Source organism: Cotesia glomerata, linkage group LG1 (assembly GCF_020080835.1).
Source record: "Cotesia glomerata isolate CgM1 linkage group LG1, MPM_Cglom_v2.3, whole genome shotgun sequence".
Classification (NCBI taxonomy): domain Eukaryota; kingdom Metazoa; phylum Arthropoda; class Insecta; order Hymenoptera; family Braconidae; genus Cotesia; species Cotesia glomerata.
This window is the reverse complement of record NC_058158.1, coordinates 2,069,118-2,079,990: the sequence shown is the minus strand read 5'-3', so window position 1 is coordinate 2,079,990 and position 10,873 is coordinate 2,069,118. Positions and strand designations below refer to the sequence as shown.

Below are 10,873 nucleotides of genomic sequence, written 5' to 3'. Positions count from 1 at the left end.
GCTTTATAAATAAGACACGATAAGAAAAATTTACGCCTAGAAATAAGTGTCAGCCAACGAAGCTTAGTATAATATAGAGTAACATGTTCATACTTTGATATTTTAAAAATGTATCGTACACAAGCATTTAATTTTCTATGAAGTCTAGTCTGTTGTTGACTATTTATGATTATTAAATACTTACGCTGCATTCGAAAATGCACTGTCTCTAGATACATGATTAAAAAATGACCCTGTATCTTGTGAACTATTGACATTTTTAAAGATATAAGCTCATCCTGATGTTACTCTCATCAAAACCTTTTATTTGAGTACCCACATCAATTTTTCATATATTTATATGTATTATATATATATATATATATATATATATATATATATATATATATATATATATATATATATATATATATATATATATATATGTATATGAAAAATATATCAAAATGCATGTGGGTACTCAAATGAAAGCTCTTAATGAATGTAACATCGGGATGAGCTTATATCTTAAAAAATGCCAATAATTAAGAAATTACCTGTATCTTGTGAACTATTGACATTTTTAAGGATATAAGCTCATCCCGATGTTACTCTCATCAAGACCTTTCATTTGAGTACCTATATCAATTTTTCATATATTTTATTACATATTTTTATATATTATAAATATGTATATATGAAAAGTATATAAAAATGCATGTGGGTACTCAAATGAAAGCTCTTGATGAATCTAACATCGGGATGAGCTTATATCTTAAAAAAACGTCAATAATTAAGAACTGACTTTGCTATCTTGTCAACTAATGATATTTTTGAAGATATAAGCTCATCTCGACATTACGCTCATCAAGACCTTTCATTTGAGTACCCACATCAATTTTTCATATATTTTATATATTTATATATATTATAAATATGTATATATGAAAAATATATCAAAAATGCATGTGGGTACTCAAATGAAAGCTCTTGATGAATCTAACTTCGGGATGAGCTTATATCTTAAAAAATGTCAATAACTAAGAACTGACCTTTTATCTTGTGAAATATTATGACACCGAAGTAAGCAGACGTCTAACAATTTTTGATTTTTTTTATTTATTAAATTACAACTAAAAAGATATTTCTAAAAAATTGCACTCATAGTTTTGGAATTTTTTTACATGTGAAATTTTTTTTTAAATTATTTAATTGAAATTTTTTCAATAAAAAATTTCCAAAAATTTTGAAATGTCGGCTAACTTCATTTTCATGAAATATTGACATTTTTAAAGATATAAGCTCATCCCGATATTAGACTCATCGAGAGCTTTCATTTAAGTACCTACATCACTTTTTTATATATATTATAAATATGTATATATGAAAAATATATCAAAAATACATGTGGGTACTCAAATGAAAGCTCTTGATGAGTGAAACATCAAGATGAGCTTATATTTCTAAAAACGTCAATAGTTAAGAAAGTACAGAGCAATTTAACAAATGCCATTTAATCTTTTCTTTTATCTGTTTAAAAAAGTCAAATAATTTTCTTCTGATCCAAAAAATCTAGTTTTTTTTTTATTTTTACTCTTAAATTAATTATAAAATTTAATTTAATAATTTTTTAAATCAGTTTTTAATCAAAATTTAATGATCTAATTTTAAGAGAAAGAAAAACTTATTTAAAGAAATAAAATAATTTTTTCAAAATATCAAATTTTCAAAATTAACCTTTTACTTTAAAAATAATTATAAAATTCATTTTTTATTAATAATAAAAAACTTAGAATTAAACTTGTAATAAAAATAAAAAATTATTGCTAATATGTGAATATTTTTGTGTGCAAAATAAAATAAATAAAAACAATACAATGTAAGTAAGTTATATTTAAGCGATAAAAAAAAAAAAAAAAAAAACTCGACAAGCTAATTGATAAATTATCAATACTAGATATTTTTATTAACTTCACTAGACCGGTCGTGAAATTTAAAATTGCCACAACTGCAGCAATTAAATTAATTCTCAAGACCGCCAGTAGGTTCGCGGCGGTCGAAAGTTCTACAACACATTCAGCAAATATTGGGGCAATGATGATTAAAAAAAAAGTGATCAAGAATCGAATATTCTTGCAAAATCAACCAATCAATAGTTATAAAAAAAATAATTAATTAAAAAATCAGGTTTGTATAAAAAAAAATTTTCAAATAAATCGGAAACTTGGCGTGTGTTGGCGCGAAGCGCCCGCCATTTTACATCTAACACTTGATCATGAACATAAAATCATTGCAGGTTGTGAACGCCAGCGAATTCAACTAACCAACAACTTTAGCACGCAATCCGCATCAACACCAGTTATTTATTGTAAAATAATGCACTCATGTAAGTACTTGTTTGCAATTACCTTGTTGGTAAATAGTGTGTCGTGTGTTTGACAAAAACGTCCGAGCCTATGGCAAGGGACTTCCGTTTATAATCGAACAGGAACAGGAAGTTCATCTCTCGTCAGTAGTCTCAGAGATGGCTAAATAAAAACATCCTGTGCAATTCACAATTTCGAATTATTATTTATAATAACAGCTGATATTATTGATTTTATAAAATGTCAAATTAATTAAAAAGTGCTGTGAAATATTTTTAATTATTATCATAAGAATTATTCTGTTCACAAGTTGCTTTACCATGACAGCTGATCAACAGTTATCAGAAACAGCTCGGTTCTATTTTTGTTTAACAATGACATTAAATTATTGCTGTTTAAATAAATTGTTCCACAAATTTAAGGACAAAAAATTTAATTTAATTTCTGGTAAATAAATTGGGGATTATTTTATTTATTTTACAGTTTTTTTACCTGGACATTGATGAAAAATCATGCAAGAGGCTATGTGTGATGATATTGAGCCATTCGATGGTGAAACTTTTATTCCGGTGAGTTTTTTTTATTTAATAATATTTATTAATTAAGAAGTTATTTAATTAATTTGTATTTTTTAGGTGGAGTTTCTTTACTGTGAAAATCCGCCGAAAATTGTAACGAGACAAACACAGTCTCAGGATTCATCTTCTATAGTTCAGCTGGGACAGCTACTGTTGACCCAGGCTGCTGATGGCAATACTGAGACAATTAGAAGTCTTATGAGACGTGGTGCGCCTTTTACTACAGATACGGTATAGATAAAATTCTATTTTATTTTTTTTTTTATTATTATTTATTAGTATTGGAACAACTTGATGATAATTGATGCTTTATTTAAATTGTTAAAATTGTTTAATATGGCAGAGAAGAAATTTATTTTTTTTTTTGTTAGTATGCTTATCAAGTAGAAAATAATTTTTATCTTATTAAATTGACAATCTAAAATTGATTTTTTTTTTTTATTATTATTCTAGTTGTAGAAATTATTTTTTATTGTAAAATATATTATTTTTTAAGTAATGTATATTGAAGTGACTAATTAATTTTATTTTTAGTTGGGAACAAGTGCATTACATTTTGCAGCTCAGAATAATCGTTTAGAGACGGCTGAAGTTTTGTTAAAGGCTGGAATTTCTCGAGATGCTAGGACGAAGGTTGACAGGACACCTTTGCACATGGCCGCTTACGAAGGTCATTTTACAATGGTTCAATTACTTATTAATTATGGTGCTGATGTCAACAGCCGTGATATGGTGATTAATTATTGTTTTTTTATAATAATAATTAACAACCTTGCAGTCACTACGTGACTGCCGAGACTTGTGAAGTATAAATAATGAAATTTGTTAAATTGCACTGTACTTTCGTAAATATTGATGTTTTTAAAAATATAAGCTCATCCCGATGATACACTCATCAACAGCTTTCATTTGAGTACCCACATGTATTTTTGATATATTTTTCATATATACATATATATAGTATATATTTAAAAAATATAAGCTCATCTCGATGATATACTCATCAAGAGATTTCATTTGAATACCTACATGCATTTTTGATATATTTTTAATAAATACATATTTATAATATATATATAAATATATAAAATATATGAAAAATTGATGTGGGTACTCAAATGAAAGGTCTTGATGAGTGTAACATCGGGATGAGCTTACATCGTTAAAAATGTCAATATTTCACAAAGTACAAGGTCATTTCTTAATTATTGACATTTTTAAAGATATAAGCTCATTTCGATGTTACACTCATCAAGAGCTTTCATTTCAGTACCCACATGCATTTTTGATATATTTTTCATATATACATATATATAGTATATATTTCAAAAATATAAGCTCATCCCGATGATATACTCATCAAGAGATTTCATTTGAATACCTACATGCATTTTTGATATATTTTTCATATATACATATTTATAATATATATATAAATATATAAAATATATGAAAAATTGATGTGGGTACTCAAATGAAAGGTCTTGATGAGTGTAACATCGGGATGAGCTTACATCGTTAAAAATGTCAATATTTCACAAAGTAAAAGGTCATTTCTTAATTATTGACATTTTTTAAGATATAAGCTCATTTCGATGTTACACTCATCAAGAGCTTTCATTTCAGTACCCACATGCATTTTTGATATATTTTTCATATATACATATATATGTATATAATATATAATATATATAAATATATGAAAAATTGATGTGGGTACTCAAATGAAAGGTCTCGATGAGTGTAACATCAGAATGAACTTATATCTTCAAAAATATCATTAGTTAACAAGATAGCAAAGTCAGTTCTTAATTATTGACATTTTTTAAGATATAAGCTTATCTCGATGTTACACTCATCAAGGGCTTTTATTTGAGTACCCACATGCATTTTTGATATATTTTTCATATATGCATATATATAATATATATAAATATACGAAAAATTGATGTGGGTACTCAAATGAAAGGTCTTGATGAGTATAACATCGGGATGAGCTTATATCTTAAAAAATGTCAATAGCTCATAAAATACAAGGCCATTTTTTAATTATGTGTCTAGAGATAGAGCATTTTCGAATGCAGCCTAAATACTTATCATGATAAATTGACTATTGATGAGAATGATATGAAAACACTAAAAGGCACAACTCCAGATTAAGACTTTTCCAACGATACCAAATTTAACTATAAAAATCCATTTTATTATATACAATACATTGGCTACAAAATTTTGCTTATTCTCTTAATAATATAAATAATATTAATAATTTTATTTAATAAAATGCATAATTATTATTGTTTAAAAAATTTTTATTTTAATTTAAACTTCAATAAATTAATTTATTTATTTTTATAATAGTTAAAAATGACACCACTGCATTGGGCAGTAGAACAAGAGCACCCAGATGTAATCGCATTGCTGCTAGAAAACGGAGCTGATCCGAATGCTCTTAGCAAATTTCAAAAAACCCCAGTGAGCCTTGCCTACGAGCGCGGTAGAACTGACTTCGTAAACTTACTCCAGCAGAACCGTGACTTTGTTAGTGTCCAGCCGCATCCGAGTCCTCATCATGAAGAAATGGAGCAAGGATCTCACAATATTGTCAAAATAGAGCAGACCGACCACGGAGATAATCATGAGCAGGAGATGCAACAACGATATGAAATTCATCAACCGCTTCACTCTCAGTCGCATAAAGTTCCTCCAGGTAAGCTAATTAATAGTATATTACTCACCTAGAGAAGTAAAATAAGAAATATCTTACTTTACTGGCCTAGGTACGTAATATACTATTAATATAGTACAAATTAATAATTGTGAATATGTTACAGTTCAAGCTCCGAAAAAACAGAAGATGGTCTTCCAACAAATCCACGTGACTCCTTCGAGCGAAGACGAAGAAGACAACGCAGCTGAAATAGAACAACGGATAAATAGCATTGAGAATAGTACATTTAAAAAACACCTGGATTTAAATTCATTTGGAAGTATTGAACAGCCTCTGCAGTGGCTTCAGACTCATCATGGTATTACGATGATACCCATGGATAATGAAGCGTCTATCGTTGAAAATGCTATAGAAAGTGGAAGGACTGTTAGACTGACAGGTAAATTTTTATTTAAAAATTTTAAATGAATTTTTTTTTAAATAAAAACTAGCAACCTTGCAGCCACTATGCAAGTGCCATGACTTGTCAACTATAAATAAATAAAATTTTGCTTCATTAAATAATAACTTTTGTTAAATTGCACTGTACTTTTTTAACTATTGACGTTTTTAAAAATATAAGCTCATCTTGATGTTACACTCATGAAGAGCTTTTATTTGAGTACTCACATGCATTTTTGATATATTTTTCATATATACATATATATAATATATATAAATATATGAAAAATTGATGTGGGTACTCAAATGAAAGGTCTTGATGAGTGTAACATCGTGATGAGCTTATATCTTGAAAAATGTCAATAATTCACAAGATACAAGGTCATTTCTTTATTAATAAGATTTTTTAAGATATAAGCTCATCCCGATGTTACACTCATCAAGAGCTTTCATTTGAGCACCCACATGCATTTTTGATATATTTTTCATATATATATATATATAATATAAATATATGAAAAATTGATGTGGGTACTTGAATGAAAGGTCTTGATGAGTGTAACATCGGGATGAGCTTATATCTTCAAAAATATCATTAGTTGACAAGATAACAAATTCAGTTCTTAATTATTGACATTTTTAAAGATATAAGCTCATTTCGATGTTATACTCATCAAGAGCTTTCATTTGAGTACCCACTTGCATTTTCATATATTTTTCATGTATAAATTTGTATAATATATAGCGTATATATATATATATATATATATATATATATATATATATATATATATATATATATAATATATAAATATATGAAAAATTGATGTGGGTACTTGAATGAAAGGTCTTGATGAGTGTAACATCGGGATGAGCTTATATCTTCAAAAATATCATTAGTTGACAAGATAACAAATTCAGTTCTTAATTATTGACATTTTTAAAGATATAAGCTCATTTCGATGTTATACTCATCAAGAGCTTTCATTTGAGTACCCACTTGCATTTTCATATATTTTTCATATATAAATTTGTATAATATATACATATATATATATATATATATATATATATATATATATATATATATATATATATATATATATATATATATATATATATATATATATATATATATATATGAAAAATTGATGTGGGTACTCAAATGAAAGGTCTCGATGAATGTAACATCGAAATGAGCTTATATCTTTAAAAATGTCCATAGTTGACGAGATACAAGGTCATTTTTTAATTATGTATCTAGAAATAGAGCATTTTTTAATGCAGCCTAAATACTTATTATCATAAATTGACTAGTAATAAGAATGATATGAAACCTTGAAAAGGCACAACTCCAAGAACTTTCTAATGATACCAAATTTAACCATAAAAACCCATTTTATCATGTAAATACACTTGCCACAAAATTTTTCTTATCCTCTTAAGGAGGTATAGGCGTTAAGTCGAAATAATGAGATCAATTTAAAATTTTTAGGATCGAAAGAAATGTATTTATTACGTGTTGTTTCAAAATTTCAGAGACCTAGGGTTCATAGTTTATTCATAAAAAAAGATTAAAAATAGGTCATTTAACATAGTAATGACATACCAGATCTCACACCTACTCTTGTTTTAATAAATTTCATAGTGAAAAAATAATGAGAAAGCTTTAAAAAACTTAATGTAAAAAAAAAAAAAATGCGAAAATTATTGAAAAAATAAAATTAAGTTGAGGGTACTTAGTTATAAAAATAATCGAGTTTGAAAAATCTAAATTTAAAAAAAATAGTCAGCCATAGCAAATGTGGGTTATGTTGACGGCAACGTCGCAAATGGTGGGTCACGCGGGAAATTTAAAGCTTCAATGAAATAGGTTAAAAGAAATATCAAATAGGCCAAGAAAAGTATTATAAAATTGTTATTATTTATTATAAAACATAACATAATTAAATAATAAATATTTTAATGCTTTAATATTTCAATATTTTTAGCATCATTACTTGTAAACATAATACACACGTACACATCACAAACACGAATAGAGCAGTCAACGCATGCGCAACCGCGATAAAATTTATTGCGTTGCCAAACTTTTTAAAAAATATTAAAAATTAAAAAACTTATTATTTTATTCAAATTTAAAATAAATCATCAATTATTTGATAATAATATAGTTATTTAATGCATAAAAGATTATTTCGGTAAGCTAAGTGTCATTAAATCACTAGTAAAAACTTGTTAAGTTTTCTGAAAGTACAGTCTCGAACAAAATTAATCCTATGTACGTCTTATACTTCCTTAATAATATAGATTCATAATAAAAATAATTTATTTTAAATTACAGAAGCTGGAAGACAAGCTTTGAAATCAACAAGAACCCAACCTTTAGGTATCGCGAGGATAAATGTTAATTCTAAAAAAAATACTCCTCGAAAAGTAATAGCAATAAGAGCTGATCAACTTACCTCTCCTATACCGACAAGAGGACCCAATATACTGAAAAGAAGCAATGACAATAAATCTGGAAAAATTTATCTCACGCCTGTTTCCAATAATCTCACGATAAAAACAAATAAAGTGGGACTTTCAAAAATTTATCAAAAGGTAATTTATCAGGAGAGTTTAATTTATTTATTTAATTGAAATTTAGTATTATTATTATTATTTTTTTTTTTTTAGAAAAATACAATACAGCTGGGAAAAATAAAAAATGTTGACCATTCGAACCCGGTTGTCTTGCACTTAGATGACGAAATTGAAGAAATAGCGGAAGCTGTTGATCCTAATGATAATAACGGGATCGAATTATTGACAGACGTCGCGTCGCTAAATAAAAGATTAATTGAAACGCAAAGACAAGCCGCTGAGTATCAAAAGCAATTTGAACTGAAAGCCGAAGAGGCGAAAATTTTGCGACAGCAGTTGCAAGATATGATGGCTGCAAATGCTGCCAAGTGATTCTTTTTTTTGTAAAGTGTTATAATTAATAATTAATAATTACGAGTAATAATTAGATATAAATAAATATTTTTAAACTTTTTAAATTTTCTATAAATTGGATTAAAAAAATTGTTGAATTTTTTTGTTCAGATCCAAATTTATATCTATTATATTATAACATGTAAATATTTTAACAAAATTTAAGTGATTGATCGTCATACGGTGCGTGAAATTTAGTTATTATAATTATATATTATTGAATTTGCTGTTGGAGTAATCCAATCGCCGGGTGATTTGTAACCACAGCTTCGCATGTACAGTGCTAATTTTTATTTATAAATTTAAGATCATTATTGCAAGCTCATCTGTCAATTGTAAAAAAATTTTTTTAAATGAAAATTAAATTAGCCGACATTTGAAAATTTTTATAATTTATTTTATTGAAAAATAATTTAAAAAAAATTTTCACATGTAAAAAATTTTGAAAATTATCCGTAGAATTTTTTAAAAATAGTTTTTTAGTTTTAATTTTTAATTAATAAAAAAAATAAAAATTTTTGAGTGTCAGCTAATTTAATTTTCATAATTTCATGAAAATTAAGTTAGCCGACATTTAAAAATTTTTGTAATTTTTTTTATTGAAATAATTATTACAGAAAAATACAAAAAAAATTTCATTTGTAAAAAACTTGAAAAAAAATTTTTTTTGTCTTAATAAATGAAAAAAATTATAAAAGGTCGGCTAACTACAGAATTATAAATTGTACGTAAAATAAAAAAAAATGGGTTTTTGTTCCAATTTTTAATTAATAAAAAATTTGAATTTTTGACTTGGATAATTTAATTTTTATTTTTAAATAAAAATTAAATTAGCTGACATTTGAAAATTTTTATAATTTATTTTATTAAAAAATAAAAAAAAAAATTTCACATGTAAAAAATTTTTAAAATTATTCGTAGAATTTTTAAAAAATAGTTTTTTAATTAATAAAAAAAATCAAAAATTTTTGAGCGTCGGTTAATTATATTTAATTTCTAAATAAAAATTAAATTATCCGAAATTTAAAAATTTTTATATTTTATTTTATTAAAAAATTTAATTAAAAATTTTCACATGTAGAAAATTTTAAAAATTCCACGTGGAATTTTTAAAGAATAATTTTTTATGAATAAAAAAAAAATCAAAAGTTTTTAAATGCCAGCTAACTTAATTTTAATTTCTAAATGAAAATTAAAAATTTTTATACTTTATTTTATTGAAAAATAATTTTTAAAAAATTAAAACAAAAATTTTCACATGTAAAAATTATCCGTGGAATTTAAAAAAAATAGTTGTTTAGTCCTAATTTTTAATTAAAAAAAAAAAATCAATAATTTTCGTGTCAGCAAATTTAATTTTCATAATTTCTAATTACGAATTACAAGACCGCTAAAATTGTTTCTAAGTCCTAATTTTGTATAAACCATTCTCAGTCTTGACCGCTTTGTACAAAAAAAACAAACAATTTAATCTTAATGAATTAATTATAAAACAATAACTAATAAATACTAACGATAAGAATTGTTAAATTAAAAAAAATTGCATTTATAAAATATTTTTTTACATCTAAATAATTTTACAACTTGTAAAAAAATTGCGCAAATAAAAAATAAAAAAAGCTACCTCGGTTCTCATTTCTTCCGTAAATTATAATTAAAATCCCGCGCAAATTACATTCATATTTATCCATTAATTTATTTTCTTAAATTCACTATTCGGAGTGTAAGTTGAGCACCGTGATCGTAGTTTCCTCGCTCGATAACTTACGGAAGCAGTTATATTACGAAAGCACATCAACTAGCTCGGTCTCGATCATTCTCAGTTAAAACACTGGCGCGCACTCTCTCTCTCTCTCTCT

General features: G+C 25.6%; 1 protein-coding gene across 1 annotated transcript; it reads left to right on the top strand.

The window, feature by feature from the left end:
* Positions 1 to 2,021: 2,021 nt before the first annotated feature.
* On the top strand, positions 2,022 to 9,379 carry LOC123266810 (ankyrin-3-like). The gene is made up of 9 exons (XM_044731232.1): positions 2,022 to 2,166; positions 2,276 to 2,365; positions 2,829 to 2,914; positions 2,981 to 3,154; positions 3,458 to 3,655; positions 5,285 to 5,633; positions 5,758 to 6,033; positions 8,380 to 8,639; positions 8,715 to 9,379. Exons 3-9 carry the CDS (start codon positions 2,858 to 2,860, stop codon positions 8,991 to 8,993), a joined length of 1,593 nt encoding a protein of 530 aa, XP_044587167.1. The 5' UTR covers positions 2,022 to 2,166; positions 2,276 to 2,365; positions 2,829 to 2,857; the 3' UTR covers positions 8,994 to 9,379.
* Positions 9,380 to 10,873: the final 1,494 nt, after the last annotated feature.